Below are 22,225 nucleotides of genomic sequence, written 5' to 3'. Positions count from 1 at the left end.
TGATTTAATGCAATGTGATAGAATTCAGACTAGAAATGAGCGGAAAAATCATAGACGTCAGAATGGGTTGTGTTTTTACTGTGGTGATTCTACACATGTTATATCAGCATGCTCTAAACGCCTAACAAGGGTTGTTAGTCCTGTCGCCATTGGTAATTTGCAACCTAAATTTATTTTGTCTGTGACTTTAATTTGCTCATTGTCTTCTTACCCTGTTATGGCGTTTGTGGATTCAGGTGCTGCCCTGAGTCTTATGGATCTGTCATTTGCCAAGCGCTGTGGTTTTGTTCTTGAACCGTTGGTAAATCCTATTCCTCTTAGAGGTATTGATGCTACGCCATTGGCGGAAAATAAACCGCAGTTTTGGACGCAGGTGACCATGTGCATGGCTCCTGAACATCGGGAGGTGATTCGTTTTCTTGTTCTGCATAAAATGCATGATTTGGTCGTTTTGGGTCTGCCATGGTTACAGACCCACAATCCAGTCTTGGATTGGAAGGCAATGTCTGTGTCAAGTTGGGGCTGTCAGGGAATTCATGCTGATTCCCCGCCGGTGTCTATTGCTTCCTCTACTCCTTCGTAAGTTCCTGAGTATTTGTCTGATTATCAGGATGTATTCAGCGAGTCCAGGTCCAGTGCTCTGCCTCCTCATAGGGACTGTGACTGCGCCATAGATTTGATTCCAGGTAGTAAATTTCCAAAGGGAAGACTATTTAATCTGTCTGTACCTGAGCATGCCGCAATGCGTTCGTATATCAAGGAGTCTCTGGAGAAGGAGCATATCCGTCCATCCTCTTCCCCTCTTGGTGCGGGATTCTTTTTTGTGGCCAAGAAGGACGGATCCTTGAGACCTTGTATTGACTATCGGCTTCTGAATAAAATCACTGTTAAATTTCAGTATCCTTTGCTTCTGTTGTCGGACTTGTTTGCCTGGATTAAAGGTGCCAAGTGGTTCACCAAGATAGATCTTCATGGTGCGTACAACCTTGTGCGCATTAAGCAAGGAGATGAATGGAAGACAGCATTTAATACGCCCGAAGGTCATTTTGAGTACTTGGTGATGCCTTTTGGGCTCTCTAATGCTCCCTCAGTGTTTCAGTCCTCTATGCATTATATTTTCCGGAAGTATCTGGATAAATTTATGATTGTTTATCTGGATGATATTCTGGTTTTCTCTGAAGATTGGGACTCACATGTGGAGCAGGTCAGGATGGTGTTTCAGGTTTTGCGTGAGAATGCTTTGTTTGTTAAGGGCTCAAAGTGTCTCTTTGGAGTACAGAAGGTTCCCTTTTTGGGGTTTATTTTTTCCCCTTCTGCTGTGGAGATGGACCCAGTCAAGGTCCGAGCTATTCATGATTGGACTCAACCCACGTCAGTTAAGAGTCTTCAGAAGTTCTTGGGTTTTGCTAACTTCTACCGTCGTTTTATCGCTAATTTTTCTAGCGTTGTTAAACCTTTGACGGATATGACCAAGAAAGGTTCTGATGTTGCTAACTGGGCTCCTGCAGCAGTGGAGGCGTTCCAAGAGTTGAAGCGCCGGTTTACTTCGGCGCCTGTTTTGTGCCAGCCTGATGTCTCACTTCCCTTTCAGGTCGAAGTGGATGCTTCTGAGATTGGGGCAGGGGCCGTTTTGTCGCAGAGAGGCCCTGGTTGCTCGGTAATGAGACCATGTGCTTTCTTCTCTAGGAAGTTTTTGCCTGCTGAGCGGAATTATGATGTTGGCAATCGGGAGTTGCTGGCCATGAAGTGGGCATTTGAGGAGTGGCGTCATTGGCTCGAGGGTGCTAAGCATCGTGTGGTGGTCTTGACTGATCACAAAAATTTGATGTATCTCGAGTCTGCTAAACGCCTGAATCCTAGACAGGCCCGCTGGTCATTGTTTTTCTCCCGTTTTGACTTTGTGGTCTCGTATTTACCAGGTTCAAAGAATGTGAAGGCTGATGCTCTTTCAAGGAGCTTTGTGCCTGACTCTCCTGGAGTCGCAGAACCAGTTGGTATTCTTAAAGAGGGAGTTATCTTGTCGGCCATTTCTCCTGATTTGCGACGTGTGTTGCAGAGATTTCAGGCTGGTAGACCTGACTCTTGTCCACCTGACAGACTGTGTGTTCCTGATAAGTGGACCAGCAGAGTCATTTCCGAGGTTCATTCCTCGGTGTTGGCAGGGCATCCGGGAATTTTTGGCACCAGAGATCTGGTGGCTAGGTCCTTTTGGTGGCCTTCCTTGTCACGGGATGTGCGGTCATTTGTGCAGTCCTGTGGGACTTGTGCTCGAGCTAAGCCTTGCTGTTCTCGTGCCAGCGGGTTGCTCTTGCCCTTGCCTGTCCCGAAGAGGCCTTGGACACACATTTCCATGGATTTCATTTCAGATCTCCCGGTGTCTCAGGGCATGTCTGTCATCTGGGTGGTATGTGATCGCTTTTCTAAAATGGTCCATTTGGTGCCTTTGCCTAAGCTGCCTTCCTCTTCCGATCTGGTCCCTGTGTTCTTTCAGAATGTGGTTTGTTTACACGGCATTCCTGAGAATATTGTGTCTGACAGAGGATCCCAGTTTGTTTCCAGGTTCTGGCGATCCTTTTGTGCTAGGATGGGCATTGATTTGTCGTTTTCGTCTGCCTTTCATCCTCAGACTAATGGACAAACGGAGCGAACTAATCAGACTCTGGAGGCTTATTTGAGGTGTTTTGTTTCGGCAGATCAGGATGATTGGGTGACCTTCTTGCCGTTGGCTGAGTTTGCCCTTAATAATCGGGCTAGTTCCACTACTTTGGTTTCGCCATTTTTCTGCAACTCTGGTTTCCATCCTCATTTTTCCCCGGGACATGTGGAGCCTTCTGACTGTCCTGGGGTAGATTCTGTGGTGGATAGGTTGCATCAGATCTGGAATCATGTGGTGGACAACTTAAAGTTGTCACAGGAGAAGGCTCAGCGTTTTGCCAACCGCCGCCGCGGTGTGGGTCCCCGACTTCGTGTTGGGGATTTGGTATGGCTGTTTTCTCGATTTGTTCCTATGAAGGTCTCCTCTCCTAAATTTAAGCCTCGCTTCATCGGTCCTTACAAGATATTGGAAATCCTTAATCCTGTGTCCTTTCGCTTGGATCTTCCGGTGTCGTTTGCCATTCACAACGTGTTCCATAGGTCTTTGTTGCGGCGGCACGTTGTACCTGTGGTTCCTTCTGTTGAGCCTCCGGCTCCGGTGTTGGTTGAGGGCGAGTTGGAGTACGTGGTGGAGAAGATCTTGGATTCTCGTCTCTCCAGACGGAGGCTTCAGTATCTGGTCAAGTGGAAGGGCTATGGTCAGGAGGATAATTCCTGGGTGGTTGCTTCTGATGTGCATGCGGCCGATTTAGTTTGTGCCTTTCACGCTGCTCATCCTGATCGCCCTGGTGGTCTTGGTGAGGGTTCGGTGACCCCTCCTTAAGGGGGGGGGGGTACTGTTGTGAATTAGACTTTTTGGCTCCCTCTTGTGGTTACTAGTGATATGACTCTGGGATTGTCTTTCCTCAGTTTGGCACCCACCTGGGTCGTTAGTCCAGGGGTGTTGCTATTTAAACTTCCTGGATCCTTAGTCCAGTGCCTGGCATTGTTGTAATCAGTGTCATGATCCCAATGGCAGGTAATTTGTCAACATAACACGGGCAAAAACAGGACGAGCTCTAGGGTGATGGAACCTGAGCTGACCGCGATCCTGAACCTCAACACTCAACTAACAGTAGCCGGGGAACGTTCCTGGGGGGCCCCTAGACGTCTCGTGCCAGCCGGAGATCTAGCTTCCCCTATCAGAAGAATCACAGACCTATCTTGCCTCCAGAGAAATATTCCCACAGAAATTGCAGCCCCCCACATATAATGACGGTGAAATGAGAGGAAGGCACAAACGTAGTTATGAAAACAGATTCAGCAAAATGAGGCCCGCTTAAGCTAGATAGCAGAGGATACAAAAGGTGAACTGCGCGGTCAGCTTAAAACCCTTCAAAATACCATCCTGAAATTACTTGAACTCATGTGCCAACTCATGGTACATGAGTGGTAATTTCAGACCACTAGAGCAACCAGCAGCAGAGAATTACATATCTGCAAGCTGGACAAAAAAAACATGAAAGCAAACATGAAACAGGGAAATCCAGACTTAGCTTGTCTTGAAGGCTTTAGGAGCAGGTAGCAAAGGTAACAGAGACACACTGATACATTGATAGCCGGCAAGGGAATGACAGGAAAGCCAGGTTAAATAGGAAACACCCAGCCTCTGATGGACAGGTGGAAACCAGAGACCGCAACCCACCAAAGTCACCCAGTACCAGTTGTAACCACCAGAGGGAGCCCAAAAACAGAATCCACAACAGTACCCCCCCCTTGAGGAGGGGTCACCGAACCCTCACGAGAACCCCCAGGGCGATCAGGATGAGCTCTATGGAAGGCGCGGACCAAATCAGTCGCATGAACATCAGAGGCGACCACCCAGGAATTATCCTCCTGACCATAACCCTTCCACTTAACCAAATACTGGAGTTTACGTCTGGAAACACGAGAATCCAAGATCTTCTCAACAACATACTCCAATTCTCCCTCCACCAGCACTGGAGCAGGAGGCTCAACCGAAGGAACAACGGGCACCTCATACCTCCGCAATAACGACCGATGGAACACATTATGAATAGCAAACGATGCTGGGAGATCCAAACGAAAAGATACAGGGTTAAGAATCTCCAAGATCTTATAAGGACCGATGAACCGAGGCTTGAACTTTGGAGAAGAGACCTTCATAGGGACAAAACGAGAAGACAACCACACCAAGTCCCCAACACGAAGTCGGGGACCCACGCGGCGACGGCGATTAGCAAACTGCTGAGCCTTCTCCTGAGACAACTTCAAATTGTCCACCACCTGATTCCAAATCTGATGCAGCCTGTCCACCACCACGTCCACTCCAGGACAATCCGAAGGCTCCACCTGACCAGAGGAAAAACGAGGATGAAACCCCGAATTACAAAAGAAAGGAGAAACCAAAGTAGCAGAACTAGCCCGATTATTAAGGGCAAATTCGGCCAGTGGCAACAAGGCAACCCAGTCATCTTGATCAGCAGAAACAAAACACCTTAAATAAGTTTCCAAGGTCTGATTAGTTCGCTCCGTCTGGCCATTCGTCTGAGGATGGAATGCAGACGAGAAAGACAAATTAATGCCCATCTTAGCACAAAACGTCCGCCAAAATCTAGACACAAACTGGGATCCCCTGTCAGAAACGATATTCTCCGGAATCCCATGCAAACGAACCACGTTCTGAAAAAACAAAGGGACCAAATCAGAGGAGGAAGGCAACTTAGGCAAGGGTACCAAATGAACCATCTTAGAAAAGCGGTCACACACAACCCAGATAACGGACATTTTCTGTGAGACAGGGAGATCTGAAATAAAATCCATGGAAATGTGCGTCCAAGGCCTCTTCGGGATAGGCAAGGATAACAACAACCCACTGGCCCGAGAACAGCAAGGCTTAGCCCGAGCACACACTTCACAAGACTGCACAAAGGTGCGCACATCCCTTGACAAGGAAGGCCACCAAAAAGACCTGGCCACCAAGTCTCTAGTACCAAATATTCCAGGATGACCAGCCAACACAGAAGAATGGACCTCGGAGATGACTCTACTGGTTCAATCATCCGGAACAAATAGTCTTTCTGGTGGACAACGATCAGGTTTATCCGCCTGAAACTCCTGCAATGCACGTCGCAAGTCTTGGGAGACGGCGGACAATATTACCCCATCCCTAAGGATACCAGTAGGCCCAGAATCTCCAGGAGAGTCAGGCACAAAACTCCTGGAAAGAGCATCTGCCTTCACATTCTTTGAACCTGGCAGGTATGAAACCACAAAATTGAAACAAGAAAAAAACAACGACCAACGGGCCTGTCTAGGATTCAGACGCCTGGCAGACTCAAGGTAAATCAGATTTTTGTGATCAGTCAAGACCACAACACGATGTCTAGCACCCTCAAGCCAATGACGCCACTCCTCAAATGCCCACTTCATGGCCAAAAGCTCCCGATTACCCACATCATAATTGCGCTCGGCGGGCGAGAATTTTCTAGAAAAGAACGCACATGGCTTCATCACCGAGCCATCGGAACTTCTCTGTGACAAAACCGCCCCCGCACCAATCTCGGAAGCATCAACCTCAACCTGAAAAGGAAGTGAAACATCTGGTTGACATAACACAGGAGCAGAAGAAAACCGGCGCTTAAGTTCCTGAAAGGCCTTCACAGCCGCAGGAGACCAATCAGCAACATCAGCACCCTTTTTAGTCAAATCAGTCAAAGGTTTAACAACACTGGAAAAATTAGTAATGAACCGACGATAAAAATTAGCAAAACCCAAGAACTTCTGAAGACTCTTAACAGATGTAGGTTGTGTCCAGTCACAAATCGCCTGAACCTTGACGGGATCCATCTCAATAGTAGAAGGAGAAAAAATGTACCCCAAAAAAGAAATCTTCTGGACTCCGAAGAGACATTTTGAGCCCTTCACAAACAGAGAATTGGCCCGCAGGACTTGAAACACCTTCCTGACCTGTAGAACATGAGACTCCCAGTCATCAGAAAACACCAAAATATCATCCAAATACACAATCATAAACTTATCCAGATATTCACGGAAAATATTGTGCATAAAGGACTGAAAGACTGAAGGAGCATTAGAAAGTCCAAAAGGCATTACCAAATACTCAAAATGGCCCTCAGGCGTATTAAATGCGGTTTTCCACTCATCACCCTGCTTTATCCGCACAAGATTATACGCACCGCGAAGATCTATCTTAGTGAACCACCTAGCCCCCTTAATGCGAGCAAACAAATCAGTCAATAATGGCAATGGATACTGATATTTGACTGTAATCTTATTCAGAAGGCGATAATCTATACAAGGCCTCAGGGAACCATGTTTTTTAGCCACGAAAAAAAAACCTGCTCCCAGAGGGGACGAAGATGGACGAATATGTCCCTTTTCCAAGGACTCCTTAATATAATTCCGCATAGCAGTATGCTCTGGCACTGACAGATTAAATAAATGACCCTTAGGGAATTTACTGCCAGGAATTAATTCTATAGCACAGTCACAATCCCTATGAGGAGGGAGCGAATTGAGCTTAGGCTCCTCAAAAACATCCCGATAGTCAGACAAAAACGCAGGGACCTCAGAAGGAGTAGATGAAGCGATTGAAATCAGAGGTGCATCATCATGAACCCCCTGACATCCCCAGCTTAACACAGACATTGTTTTCCAATCCAGGACTGGATTATGAGTTTGTAACCATGGCAGACCAAGCACTAGTACATCATGTAAATTATACAGTACAAGGAAGCGAATCACCTCCTGATGAACGGGAGTCATGCGCATGGTCACTTGTGTCCAGTACTGCGGTTTATTCATAGCCAATGGTGTAGAGTCAATTCCCTTCAAAGGAATAGGAACTTCCAGAGGCTCCAGACTAAAACCGCAGCGTTTGGCAAATGACCAATCCATAAGACTCAGGGCAGCGCCCGAATCCACATAGGCATCAACGGAAATGGATGACAGTGAACAAATCAGAGTTACAGACAAAATGAACTTAGACTGCAGAGTACTAATGGCAAAAGATTTATCAACCTTTTTTGTGCGTTTAGAGCATGCTGATATAACATGAGCTGAATCACCACAATAAAAACACAATCCATTTTTCCGCCTATAATTTTGCCGTTCACTTCTGGACTGAATTCTATCACATTGCATAGTCTCAGGTGCCTGTTCAGAAGAAACCGCCAACTGGTGCACAGGTTTGCGCTCCCGTAAACGCCGATCAATCTGAATGGCCATAGTCATAGACTCATTCAGACCTGTAGGCGCAGGGAACCCCACCATAATATCCTTAATGGCCTCAGAAAGACCATCTCTGAAGTTTGCAGCCAGGGCGCACTCATTCCACTGAGTAAGCACCGACCATTTCCGAAATTTTTGACAATATACTTCCGCTTCATCATGCCCCTGAGAGAGGGCTAATAAAGCCTTTTCAGCCTGAATCTCCAGGTTAGGTTCCTCATAGAGCAATCCCAGTGCCAGAAAAAACGCATCCACACTGAGCAATGCAGGATCCCCTGGTGCCAATGCAAATGCCCAATTCTGAGGGTCGCCCCGCAGGAAAGATATTACAATCTTGACCTGCTGAGCAGGGTCTCCAGAGGAGCGAGATTTCAAAGAAAGAAACAATTTGCAATTGTTCCTGAAATTCAGGAAGGTAGATCTATCTCCAGAAAAAAACTCTGGAATAGGAATTCTAGGTTCAGACATAGGAGTGTGAACAACAAAATCCTGTATGTTTTGAACTCTTGCAGCAAGATTATTCAGGCTGGAAGCCAAACTCTGGACATCCATGTTAAACAGCTAAGGTCAGAGCCATTCAAGGGTTAAGAGGAGGTAAGAAGCAGCTAGACAGCAATTAAGGGCTAGGCAGCAAAACTCTGAGGGGAAAAAAAAAAAAAAAAATTCCCTCCAACTTCTCCTGCTTCAGCCCAAACAATTAACACTTTGTGGGCCGGCTATACTGTCATGATCCCAATGGCAGGGAATTTGTCAACATAACACGGGCAAAAACAGGACGAGCTCTAGGGTGATGGAACCTGAGCTGACCGCGATCCTGAACCTCAACACTCAACTAACAGTAGCCGGGGAACGTTCCTGGGGGGCCCCTAGACGTCTCACGCCAGCCGGAGATCTAGCTTCCCCTATCAGAAGAATCACAGACCTATCTTGCCTCCAGAGAAATATTCCCACAGAAATAGCAGCCCCCCACATATAATGACGGTGAAATGAGAGGAAGGCACAAACGTAGTTATGAAAACAGATTCAGCAAAATGAGGCCCGCTTAAGCTAGATAGCAGAGGATACAAAAGGTGAACTGCGCGGTCAGCTTAAAACCCTTCAAAATACCATCCTGAAATTACTTGAACTCATGTGCCAACTCATGGTACATGAGTGGTAATTTCAGACCACTAGAGCAACCAGCAGCAGAGAATTACATATCTGCAAGCTGGACAAAAAAAACATGAAAGCAAACATGAAACAGGGAAATCCAGACTTAGCTTGTCTTGAAGGCTTTAGGAGCAGGTAGCAAAGGTAACAGAGACACACTGATACATTGATAGCCGGCAAGGGAATGACAGGAAAGCCAGGTTAAATAGGAAACACCCAGCCTCTGATGGACAGGTGGAAACCAGAGACCGCAACCCACCAAAGTCACCCAGTACCAGTTGTAACCACCAGAGGGAGCCCAAAAACAGAATCCACAACAAATCAGATCCTTTCTGTTTGCTCCTGTCTGCTGGTCTTGGTTCGTGCAAAATTAAGCTAAGTCCTGCTTCTTTGTTTTTTGGTTATTTGCTTGCTCTTATTTTTGTCCAGCTTGTACTAAATGTAATTCCTGACTTTGCTGGAAGCTCTAGGGGGCTGGTGTTCTCCCCCCGGGCCGTTAGACGGTTCGGGGGTTCTTGAATATCCAGCGTGGATATTTTGATAGGGTTTTTGCTGACCATATAAGTCATCTTACTATATTCTGCTATTAGCTAGTGGGCCTCTCTTTGCTAAATACCTAGCTCATTCTTACGTTTGTCTTTTCCTCTTACCTCACCGTTATTATTTGTTGGGGGCTTGTATCCAACTTTTGGGGTCTTTTCTCTGGAGGCAAGAAAGGTCTTTCTTTTCCCTTCTAGGGTTAGTTAGTTCTCCGGCTGGCGCGAGACGTCTAGAACCAACGTAGGCACGTTCCCCGGCTGCTGCTATTTGTGGTGCTAGGATTAGATATATGGTCAGCTCAGTTACCACTGCCCTATGAGCTGGTTTTTTGTGTTTGCAGACTTAGTAATTATTTCTGAGACCCTCTGCCATTGGGGTCATAACAGGGTTGTAGGATCCCGTTCTGTATGTATGGATCACAACCTGGAAATTCGGGCCCAACTTTGGAAGAAAGTCGGCCCTTTTGGGGAGACATTAGGGCTGTGTTTGTAAGGTTTTGGCACTGGAATATATTTAGAATGACCAACTTGAGGCTGTCCATTGTCTTAATAATTAAAAAGGTCATCCCCAAATTGGTGCTAGATATTCTATTCTTTATTGAATTTGAGGGCGAGAGGCTAATAAGCCCAGAGCTGCTGTATGCAAGGCATGATACATGGCTCTGTACTTTACTAGTGTTTCCCTAGACTCTACTGCTGCTATTTGCCGGGCAGTTTCACAGTGTTTCACTTGTTACGTGAGCCGCTATTTGTGTTATTGAGGTACAAAAAACAACCTGCAAACTCTTAAACTCCCTAAAGTGCAGTCTTTTCCACCCTAATGGTATATAACATAACATATCTTCGTATAGACGCAAACATGATTAGGGTAAAGTGAAAAAACACAAAAGATGGTGGGTGGACAAAAAATGGGTGGAGTGGAAACTTTTCAGTGGGTTTGTGGTAAAATACAGCATACATAAAACAGATGTATTAGAAAATGAGCATGACACTCATACAATATATGTAGCGGCACAACACACAATTTGGTGAGCAGGGAACGTTTTCAGTGTTACTTCACCTTATTTCTCTATGTTACAGTTGACCACAGTCGTGTAGAGCTCTCTCTGATCACATCGGATGAAGACACGGATTACATCAATGCCAGTTTTATTAAGGTAGAGAGTTTAAATAATTCTGGTCTCTGCAAAAAAGCATTTAGAATCTGTCACCAGGTTTGTGCTGCCCGTCTGAGAGCAACATGATGTAGAGGCAGAGACTGTGGTTCCTGTGATACACCACTTCCTAGGCTGCATGCTGCAGTTTTCATAAAATCATTGTTTTCTCTTCTGCAGATCTAGCAGGTCTCTGAATGCTGAGTTCTGTATAATTCCGCCCACACCACTAATTCACGTCTTTCTGTGTACACTGTGCATAGGCAGAAAGCTGCCAATCAGTTGTGTGGGCAGGGTTATGCAGAGCTCATGATTATGGAAAGAGGTTTACTAGTGTTAAACTCCTGCTAATAGTAAGGATAATAAAACGATTTTATGAAAACAACAGCAAGCAGCTTAGTATATGACACATCGCTGGAATCAGGGTCTCTGTGTCTAGATTTTGCTGCTCTCAGGTAGCAAATACCTGGTGAAATATTAATCAATTAGCTCTAATGTATGCAATGAATCATCTATAAGCAGAGCCATAGTTAGGCTTTCTTTCTCCCACGGCAAAAGTACAGATAGTTGTGCCAATACCTGTATTTAAATATGGCTTGTTGGCATCGGCCTCATCACCCAGTATACCCAACCACAGCCATCATCCAGTATACCCAACCACAGCCATCACCCAGTGCACCCAACCATAGCCATCACCCATAACACCCAACCACAGCCATCACCCAGTGCACCAAGTATTTGATACACTGTGGATTTTGCAAGTTTTCCCACCTACATAGAATGGAGTGGTCTGTAATTTTTGTCACAGGTACACTTCAACTGCGAGAGACAGAATCTAAAAATAAAAAGCAGAAAATTACACTGTATGATTTTTACATGATTTTATTGCATGAAATAAGTTTTTGATCACCTACCAACCAGCAAGAATTCTGGCTCTCACAGACGTTTTAGTTTTTATTTAAGAAGCCTCCTACTGTACACTCATTACTTGTATTTCTTGCACCTGTTTGAACTCGTTACCTGTATAAAAGACACCTGTCCACACACTCACATTCCAACCTATCCACCATGGCCAAGACCAAAGAGAACAAAGATCTGTCTAAGGACACCAGGGACAAAATTGTAGACCCACACAAGGCTGGGATGGGCTACAGGACAATAGGCAATTAGCTTGGTGAGCAGGCAACAATTGTTTGCACAATTATTAGAAAATGGAAGAAACACAAGATGACTGTCAGTCTTCCTCGGTCTGGGACGCCATACAAGATCTCGCCTGGTGGGGTAGAGATGATTCTGAGAAAGATAAGGAATCAGCCCATAACTAAAGTGGAGGAACTGGTCAATGATCTGAAGAGAGCTGGGACCATAGTCTCAAACATTACAGTTACTAATAAACTACGCTGTCATGGATTATAAATAATCCTGCAGGGCACGCAAGGTCCCCAAGGAATCTTTATCTGTAACATCCCTTTCCATTGTTTGCTTGTTTTGACTATATAACTTATATTTTGTTTATTACAGGGTGTTTATGGTCCCCGGGCGTATATTGCCACCCAAGGCCCCCTGCCTCATACTGTTGTAGACTTTTGGAGAATGATATGGGAATATAATACTGGGGTAAGAAAAGTTGTGTTAATAAAAGCATAACATAAAGCTTCATTAAAATGTCAGTGAATCATAGACATATTGAATCTGTGATTTTCATGAATAGAACACATACCCATTATAGTCTATGGCAGCTATTTACATGTCCATGGTTTTTTTGCAGATTGTTTGTCCATAAAATAATATCATATATGTAATCAGATGTGTCAAACAGAGTCTGGCATCAAAATTACCCTAAAATCTCGAAAGGTCTGTGAAAAATGGACAATACACATTGCCATCCATGTGCAATCCGTGTACAGTCCATTTTTTATATTTACTGTATTTTTCAGACTATAAGATGCACCAGACCATAAGAAGCACCCCAAATTTTCAGAAGGAAAATAGGTAAAAAAAATTAATGCATCAAATGGGGGTCTGTCTTCCAGTCCGAATTCAGCTCACCAGGGGGAGATCAGCAGCACTAGTGGAGCTGGGTTACAGGGGGTGCTCGGTGGTCCGGTGATTAAACAATTCCTATCCCAGACTGGTGCGGCAGTATTCGGCGGTGCTCGGTGGTGCGGGAGCTCTGCTGACATTTTGTGAAAGCCCTGAGCCCCCACACATCTATTGCTGCAATGCTGTTGTCCCCAGGAAAATGGGCGCCAGAGGCGGTGCATGCGCAGATTGAGATCTTGGCACCGAGATCTCGTTTCCCGAGATCTCAATCTGCGCATGCACCGCCTCCAGCAGCAATTTTCCCAGAGACTGCAGCATTGAAGCAATGGAAGTACAGGGGCTCCGGGCTTTAAAAAAAAGTCAGCGGAGCCACAGAACTACCGAGCACCGCTGAATACTGCCGCACCAGTTTGGGATGGGAGTCGTATCATCGCCCTGCAACGTCTGACCACAGAACACTCCCTCCTTCCAACCCAGGCAGAATCGCCCTACTCCTGCTGCCCCCACACTACTGGTAAGTACATTCTGACTATGATGCGCACCCCCATTTTCCCCCCAAATTTGGGCTGAAAAGGTGCATCTTACAGTATCCTAAATGGACAGGAGAATCTTTGCAATTTATTTATTTTTACATAAGAGAAAAACACTGATGAAACAATAATGGTGAAAATTCACACACTGACCAAACACTGATAAACTTTGGACACAGAACACTGATAAAAAATCTAACGTGTGTTTAGCTAACAAGAAATATCACTGACATCTGAACAAGGCCAAAAGGATTAAAATTAACGTGAATAGTATCGATGGTAAAGTATACATTACGTGTTCCATAACTGACACTCATAACACCTTACCACATGTGGTAAATTCTGGTGACCAATATACACAGCTATATTAACCGAACTCACTCGTGGATAGCCTGACTGGATAATTGTAGGTCTTTACGTCTAAGCTCCTAACAAAGACAACGCCTTTCATTGAAAAGAGAAGCCTAGGAGAAAAAGTACATTTCCTGCAAGTTTTGGGGGTACTATTTTTCCAACCATCAAGGTGAGGCCTGGCAAACTCCTTGGGAAAACAAAGATGCAAATTAGAAAGCTATCAGTCTTGTGCCGCTTATTGGAAGTATCCACAGTATAAATTAATTTCCTACACTTTTAACGAGTCTTGCCACTTGATTTAGGATTAGTGATGAGCGAGCACACTTGTGTGCTAATCGAATATTTTCCGCATGCTCGAATACTATGTCCGAGTCGCCGTTTCTGCATGTCTCACGGCAAACAGGCAATCCCAGTACGTGTCACGTCTGTCAAACAACTGTGAGAAATATAGCCGTGGGGACTGTAACCACTGCTCAAAAATATACCTGCCGCAACCGCAGGCAAGAATTAGGGATGGGAGCACACCTGTACCCACACTGTATGCGACCTCACAGTGACACTCATTTAGTGCCAGTGTGAGGAAGACTGAGTTCAAGTAGTGCTCACACTGGGCCAACATGTAATGTCAATTAGGATAAGGGGAAGAATGCAAATTAAGGGGCATAATGGTGCACAAAGCCCTAGGCCACACCAAGCTTGCACCAGAGTGCCCTCATATGTATAGGAAATGTTTTTTTTTTCCGAATCCTGAAATATATACAGTGGGTAAGAATTATTGCAGCTAAGTCCCCTGTAAATATATATTTTGTGTTATGGGGTGTCAGACTCCCTTTAATACTGTCATGGTCCTCTAATTAAATATATTGCAGTGAGATCAATGTTAGTAAATGAAAGCAGCTCCACAATCTTATGCTGGACTGGAGGTCCTGTGTAACATTATGCACTCTAGAGGGAAATGTTAAAAATGGAGAAAAATTACTTCAGGATACATCAAAATGTACGTTACAAATATCTAGTGTGCCTAAAGGGATATTTTTCTTTATAATTTTATGGCATATAAGTATGGGAACAAGGTATACAAATCAGCTCTAAGAAGATGAAAGCTAGCTGTCAAGCACCCTATAAGTTAATGTCGTCCTTTTTACGGGTCTTGTCACACGGCAAGAATATAATTAACGTCAACAGAATCTGTAAAAATGCAGAAAAATAATTACAGGCCATATCAGATGTTCGTTCATAATAACCAGTGTGCTTAAGGGGATATTCTGATCTATATTTTTATGGAATATAGCCATGATTGGTGAAGGACCTCCAATTCACTCCCTCCAAATCCCTACTGATGAACAGTGATATCACAGTTCCACCAGCCCCTGGCCTGCTACGGCCAGTGATTGGCTACAAACATCCGTAAATGCACTGCTAAAGTCACCTGACCACTGCAGTCAATCACAGGCAGCAGTAGCTTAGCAGCTGGTAGAACAGTGACATTACTGCAGACCACAGATCAGCCTATGTTGGATTCAGGTGAGTACCAGTAGGCGAGTACGACTGAGTTTGATATTTTTTACAGATCCCGTCCGCTGGGCAATGTTTTATATTACCCAGGCACTCTCTTTAAATGCAAAATATACTATCAATTTCCCTCGCACTTTTTATCTTGTCATGAAAACAATTGGGGTATTCTGATGTCAGCAATGTTTTCCAGTAGACAAAAATCTTTTTATTCACAGCATATAAATAATGGAGGCTACTACTGAAAGGCAGCAAGCAGAAATCTTTACAATTCATGCAGAACTGATACAAACGGTATATTGTACAATAACTAAGGTCACTGTTCATTATACCATGAATAACATTAATCCCCTGAAACAAAAATACCCTTTACATTTATATATTTTTTTATTTTCCAGATTATTGTCATGGCCTGTATGGAGTTTGAAATGGGAAAAGTAAGTGTAAAAGCCAATAGATCATCATTTTCTTCCCTCTCAATGCTAGACTATGTCTTATTCATAAACGAAAAATTATAAATAAAAAAAGTGTTTCTCCCACAACTAGAAAAAGTGTGAACGTTACTGGGCAGAAGTAGGATGTGAAGTGTTACAATGTGGACCATTCTCTATTACATGTGTAAGTATCATGATCACTATTTTTGTGATTGGCACAAGCAGAAATCTGTAATTTTTCCTTTAAATTATCATTCCTTGTTCCTTAGACTAAAGAAGAGAAGAAGATGGACTACGTTATCAGGCTATTGGCCATAACTCATGGGAATGTAAGTGTTTTTTATTGTTTTTTTCATAGATACATTATATAACATACCTTTTTACTGTCTTAAAGTAGATCTGTCACTAGAACAACAATTCCCATCTAAGGTTCTAAGGTCACCAACACAATTTCAAGCTCACTAACCCTGTTGTCCACTACTTTATAATTGATGACCTACCTTTAGGAAGGTCATCAATGTCTGATCGGTCAGGGTATGGCACCCGGCACCCTCACCGATCAGCTGTTCTCGGTGGTGGCTATCACAGTCACCGGCCAGAACTGCTCAATTGCGGAGCTGCTCCGTCTTCTGATAGACACCATGACAGGATACTGCACGTCCACCTCCTGTTGATGTGAATAGGAGGCTGATGTGCAGTCCCTGGCCGTGGCCACTATGAGAAGACAGCACCATCGCAATGAGCAGTCTTGGTTAGTTGCTGCCACCAAGAACAGCTGGGAGTATCCTGAGGATAGGTCTTCAATGAAAAAGTAGTGTACAATCTCTTTAAAGAGGTAATTTCACCAGATTTAACATGTTAAACTGCCCACATCATGGAATAGTGGCCACAGAGCTGAATAAAACATAGTTTTTATTGTGTAATTTCTCATGATCGTTTTGGAGATGTTAGCTTATGAAGTTTAGATTTTCATTTATGTTAAGACCAAGGGGGCGTTAGCTGAGATTTGTCAGTGGGGCGGTAACTTTTTCCATCTTCATTACTTCGACCAATCATAAGCAGGATTTGGAATGCAGGGGAAAAAATCGAAAATGCCCCTAGACAAATTTAGGGCAGGCATTCTCATGTTAGACATGTAATGACAAACAGCCCTATTCTCCTTTGTGAAGCTAATATTATTATCTACTAAAGTAGAGTATAGAGCACCTGTCAGTTATTACAAACACCTGTGCATCTTCTGGGCTCTGCTCATGATGCTATCAGTGTGAGGGGAAGAGGAGTAAAGCAGAGCTGACAGTGCCCTCAGATGAAAGCTGCAAGAGGTGCATGAAATGACACATAACTCTGCTTTTTCCCCTTTCCCCTACACTGATTACAGTGAGATGAATGTATTGAAAACACAAGATGAATAAAATGGGGGAAAAAATTTAATTATGCCATTGATCATTGGGGAGTTGTTTTGTTTTCATGGTATTCACAATAGAAAAAATAAAACCGTAACTTGATACAACTGGTCTGTACAGTTATGGCAATAACATATTTAAATATATGTTTTTATTTTATTTTAATTATTTAAAAATAATTCAGAGCTTTTTTGTTTTCCATTGATAGACCTGTGTAAGGGCATTTTTTTTTTGATGATCCTTTCCTTTTTTTGGTGCTGTAGAGATTCAAGCTTTCTGGCAGCTGTTTGGGTACATACAGGCACGTGGATCTTGTATAAAACAATCTCAGGTTTATTATCCGTCACAACCTTTAACAGCGCCCAATTGAAAGAAAACAGCCATTTCCCAGCTTAAATGAACAAAAGCAGTCCTTCCACTGGGTAGGCAAAGAAAATATGGTCTCATCCATGCAACAATACAGGCACAGCTTTCGGCTCCGTTTTGTCAGCAATCATGGTCAATCTTCAACACAAACTGGTCAGACATACCTGAGCCAGCCCAGCTACCTTTCATAGGACCTGCAAGACCTGAGCTGACGTGTATGGGTGCGACCTTTCCCACCCAAGCTCTTTTAGTCGCTCCTAAATCCCGGACCCAAAATCTGGTCCACTAAAAATCTCTTCAGTAACCTGTTGTTAATGGAGCACTCTACATCACCGAGGCCAGTCACATCGGTGATACATACTTGCCATCCAGGATGTTACCTCCTGCTTCCCTACAATACATACAAGGTTTTGGCATTTTTTTATTACTTTGTTGAGAGGGAAAAATGGTGATTAAAAAATGGCAATTCTGATGTTTTCATTTTTTATTCTTTACAGTGTTTATGACATAAAATAAATCACTAGTTTTTATGGGTTCACCAAGTAAATAAACTACTGTTTATTGACATTTACAGCGCTAGAGGCATATACCTTCCACTCAGCACTGTTAATGTATGACACATGGATGGAACTGGCATAGAAGCAGTGCCCATGCCATCAATAGGGGGTATAAGCTGTATATTACAGCACATTCTACACAAACTAAGGATTCATATGGCTTGGCTGATGTAAAAATCAATTCATGGTTAATTTATGGCTATTCTGAAGCAAATAGCTGCAATCCCCAATCAATCCCTGGTCAATAACATACAGTATGCTACATCAGTGCCTCATTACTTCTCTGATGCAGGAGATACGAATAGTTTACCAAATTCATTACAAGAACTGGCCTGATCATGATGTCCCCTCTTCTGTGAAGCATATCTTAGAAATGATACAGGACATTCGTCTTCTCCAGAAAGATGACAGTCCGCCAATATGCATCCACTGCAGGTAAGGAAAGTGTGATTTCATTTCTACTAAAGTGTTTCTAGTAGGAGGTTTGAGCTTCTAGATGTAAAAATGATTTATTAGATATACATGATGTGGAGTTTATTCGGTGATGCATATAACGCATTGGTTTATATCAGTACAGGAAAATTCAGTTCGTTCATTTTCATCAGTTATCCATTGCTCCTTAATAGCTATTAAAAAACTACTGGAAACTGTTATATCTATACTATCTATCATTTTTTGTTTAATGGGAATCAGCTATGTGAAGACATTGAGGAACGTCTTGTTATGATCAGTAGTTTACGGTCCGGGAGGCTAATTAATTACTGGAGCTGCTGCGCCACCTAGACTCAGATTACTGAACCATCAATCATGATGTACATAGCATCTGATTAAACATTATTCCATATGACTAAAATATCGCTTTGCTTTGTTTGTCATGTGTTGTTAAATTTAGTGCTGGCTGTGGGCGAACTGGCGTCATTTGCACCATTGATTACATATGGAGGCTTCTTAAAGATCAGGTAAGACTGATCATGTCACAGATGCAGACATCAACAGGTTTCAGTGTCTTTGTAACATATTTTAATATTATTTCGCTCCCAACCTAGATTATTCCAGTTAATTTCAGCATTTATTCCATTATCCAAGAGATGAGAACACAAAGGTCTTCTCTAGTCCAGACCAAAGTAAGTACATAATCATCAGCAACAATGTTTTATTATATTCGCTATCCTTTCCTCGGATACTCATTTAAAGAGGACCTATTATTCGTGAGAAAAACACCACATGTGAAAGTAGATGAATTTATAAGACTCTTCTCAAATACATGTCATTAGCTAATAACTTGCTTTTTCTCAGTATTACGTGGACACAGGTTTTAGTTCCAGTTTTCCACGGTGAGCTCTAAATCTGGTGAGGTTGGGGTAAATCAAGTGTCAAATGTTATAGCATATGAATGATAAATGGAGACTTGGGCTTTGATCTGCAGGATTTCGGGTTGACTCATCAAGTTACCTGTTTAGTCAAGGTGATTGTTATGATCCGGTGGTAGGATCACCAAACTGACCTGATAGGTAAACCTGAATATTAGGACGAGCTCTGGGGATGTGGAAACTATACTGACCGCAACCCTAATCCTATCCAAACACACTAAAGGCAGCCCTGGAGCGTTACCTAAAAACCTAGACGCCTCTTCACAGCCTGAGGAACTAACTACCCCTAGAGAGAAAGCAAGCCTCACTTGCCTCAGAGAAATAACCCCAAAGTTTTAGACAGCCCCCCACAAATAATAACGGTGAGTTAAAGGGGAAAATACAAACGTAGTAATGAAAAACAGGTTTAAGCAAATGAGGCCCGCTAACACTAAATAGACTGAAGATAGCAAGGGATCTGTGCGGTCAGTACAAAAACTATCAAAAACATCCACGCAGAAAATACAAGAACCCCCACACCGACTCACGATGTGAGGGGCGCACTCTGCACCCCAGAACTTCCAGCAAGCGAAAAATCACATATAAGCAAGCTGGACAGAAGTCATCATATATTGAGAAACATTTTCAAGAGAAATATGAGCAAACAAGAACTAGCAAGACTTAGCTTCTCCAGATGGAGACAGGTCACAAGGAAGTCCAGAGAAATCAGAACCAGTACTGAATACAACGACAGCAGGCAACAAGTAAAGGTCCAGGTGGAGTTAAATAGGAACCAGCATAGCAGGAAATGAGGCAGCTGAGCCCAGCTCCAGACCCGCAGTATTGCTAAAGGCCACCAGAGGGAGCCCAGATGGAATTCACAACAGTACCCCCCCCCTTGAGGAGGGGTCACCGAACCCTCACCAGAGCCCCCAGGCCGATCAGGACGAGCCGAATGAAAGGCACAAACCAAATCGGCCGCATGGACATCAGAGGCGACAACCCAGGAATTATCCTCCTGACCATAGCCCTTCCATTTAACTAAGTACTGAAGCTTCCGTCTCGAAACACGAGAATCCAAGATCTTCTCCACCACATACTCCAATTCTCCCTCGACCAAGACCGGAGCAGGAGGGTCAACAGAAGGAACCACAGGCACCACATATCTCCGCAACAATGACCTATGGAATACATTGTGAATGGCAAATGATGCTGGGAGGTCCAAACGAAACGACACAGGGTTGAGGATTTCCAAAATCTTATAAGGACCGATGAAACGAGGCTTGAACTTAGGAGAGGAAACCTTCATCGGAACATAACGAGAAGACAACCATACCAAATCCCCCACACGAAGTCGGGGACCCACACAGCGACGGCGGTTAGCAAAGCGCTGAGCCTTCTCTTGTGACAACGTCAAATTGTCCACCACGTGGTTCCAAATCTGTTGCAACCTATCCACCACAGAATCCACCCCAGGACAGTCAGAAGGCTCAACCTGACCTGAGGAAAAACGAGGATGAAAACCAGAATTGCAATAAAAAGGCGAAACCAAAGTAGCAGAACTAGCCCGATTATTGAGGGCGAACTCAGCCAATGGCAAAAAAGTCACCCAATCATCCTGATCCGCAGAAACAAAACATCTCAGATAAGTCTCCAAGGTCTATTAGTTCGTTCGGTTTGGCCATTCGTCTGAGGATGGAAGGCCGATGAAAAAGATAATTCAGTGCCCATCTTAGCACAAAAGGACCGCCAAAATCTGGACACAAACTGGGATCCTCTGTCAGACACAATATTCTCAGGAATAGCATGCAAACGAACCACATTCTGAAAAAACAGTGGAACCAAATCGGAGGAGGAAGGCAGCTTAGGCAAGGGCACCAAATGGACCATTTTAGAAAAACGATCACAAACCACCCAGATAACAGACATCTTCTGAGAGACCGGAAGATCCGAAATAAAATCCATGGAAATATGCGTCCAGGGCCTCTTCGGGACAGGTAAAGGCAAAAGCAATCCACTGGCACGAGAACAGCAAGGCTTGGCCCGAGCACAAATCCCACAGGACTGCACAAAGGAACGCACATCCCGCGACAAGGAAGGCCACCAAAAGGACCTAGCCAGCGTCGGACTGGGGTGTCTGGGGCCCACCAGAGGAATGGACTCTAGGGGCCCACCCTACAGCTATATGCAAATATCTGTCATTATAGTGGAGCATCGGCTGTAAAACACCGGCGGCTACTGCACATCTACCGTGTACCCCAATAACTGGGATGTATAATTACGGTAGTTTACATCACTGCAGTAATAATATCCCTTAATTAGCCCCTATGGTAATAATATTCCCCACCCTGGCCCCGTTTATCTCATTCCTGGCTCCAGCCATATGTTCTCGCATCCTGCCCTCATGAGTATCCATTCTACCCCATATGATCTCCCCATCCTGCCCCATTCTGTCTCCTTCGTATCCATCCTGCCCCATGATCCAATCCTGCCCCATGTCTTTCATTCTGCCCCGTGTCTCCAATCATGCCCCGTGTCTACATTCTGCCCATGCCTCCAGTCCTGCCCCCAGTGTGTCCAGCAATCTGCCCCAGTATGTCCAGCATTGCCCCCAGACAGTGTGTCCAGCAATCTTCCCCAGTATGTCAAGAATATTGCCCCAGTGTGTCCCGCATTTCCCCCAGTGTGTCCAGAAATCTGCCCCAGTGTGTCCAGCATATTACCCCAGAGTGTCCAGCATTGCCCCCAGTGTGTCCAGCAATCTGCCCCAGTGTGTCCAGCATATTACCCCCAGTGTGTCCAGCAATCTGCCCCAGTATGTCCAGCACTGCCCCCAGTGTGTCCAGCAATCTGCCCCAGTGTCCAGCATTGCCCCCAGACAGTGTGTCCAGCAATCTTCCCCAGTATGTCCAGCAATCTGCCCCAGTGTCCACCATTGCCCCCAGTGTGTCCAGCAATCTGCCCCAGTGCCCAGCATTGCCCCCAGT

At 44.3% G+C, this 22,225-nt stretch overlaps 1 protein-coding gene across 4 annotated transcripts in view; it reads left to right on the top strand.

Moving 5' to 3' along the window:
• PTPN22 (protein tyrosine phosphatase non-receptor type 22) overlaps positions 1-22,225 on the top strand; it is a 170,250-nt gene that overhangs the window by 65,659 nt on the left and 82,366 nt on the right. For all 4 annotated transcript variants that reach the window (XM_077294938.1, XM_077294936.1, XM_077294937.1 and 1 more), the window contains 8 exons: positions 10,617-10,693; positions 12,212-12,307; positions 15,528-15,566; positions 15,676-15,747; positions 15,833-15,892; positions 18,182-18,324; positions 18,782-18,848; positions 18,936-19,013. In XM_077294938.1, coding sequence (XP_077151053.1) covers positions 10,617-10,693; positions 12,212-12,307; positions 15,528-15,566; positions 15,676-15,747; positions 15,833-15,892; positions 18,182-18,324; positions 18,782-18,848; positions 18,936-19,013 — 632 coding nt within the window. The remainder of the gene's footprint in view (positions 1-10,616; positions 10,694-12,211; positions 12,308-15,527; positions 15,567-15,675; positions 15,748-15,832; positions 15,893-18,181; positions 18,325-18,781; positions 18,849-18,935; positions 19,014-22,225) is intronic.

This window comes from Ranitomeya variabilis, chromosome 3, assembly GCF_051348905.1.
Source record: "Ranitomeya variabilis isolate aRanVar5 chromosome 3, aRanVar5.hap1, whole genome shotgun sequence".
NCBI lineage: Eukaryota > Metazoa > Chordata > Amphibia > Anura > Dendrobatidae > Ranitomeya > Ranitomeya variabilis.
This window is presented reverse-complemented; position numbering and strand designations above follow the sequence as displayed.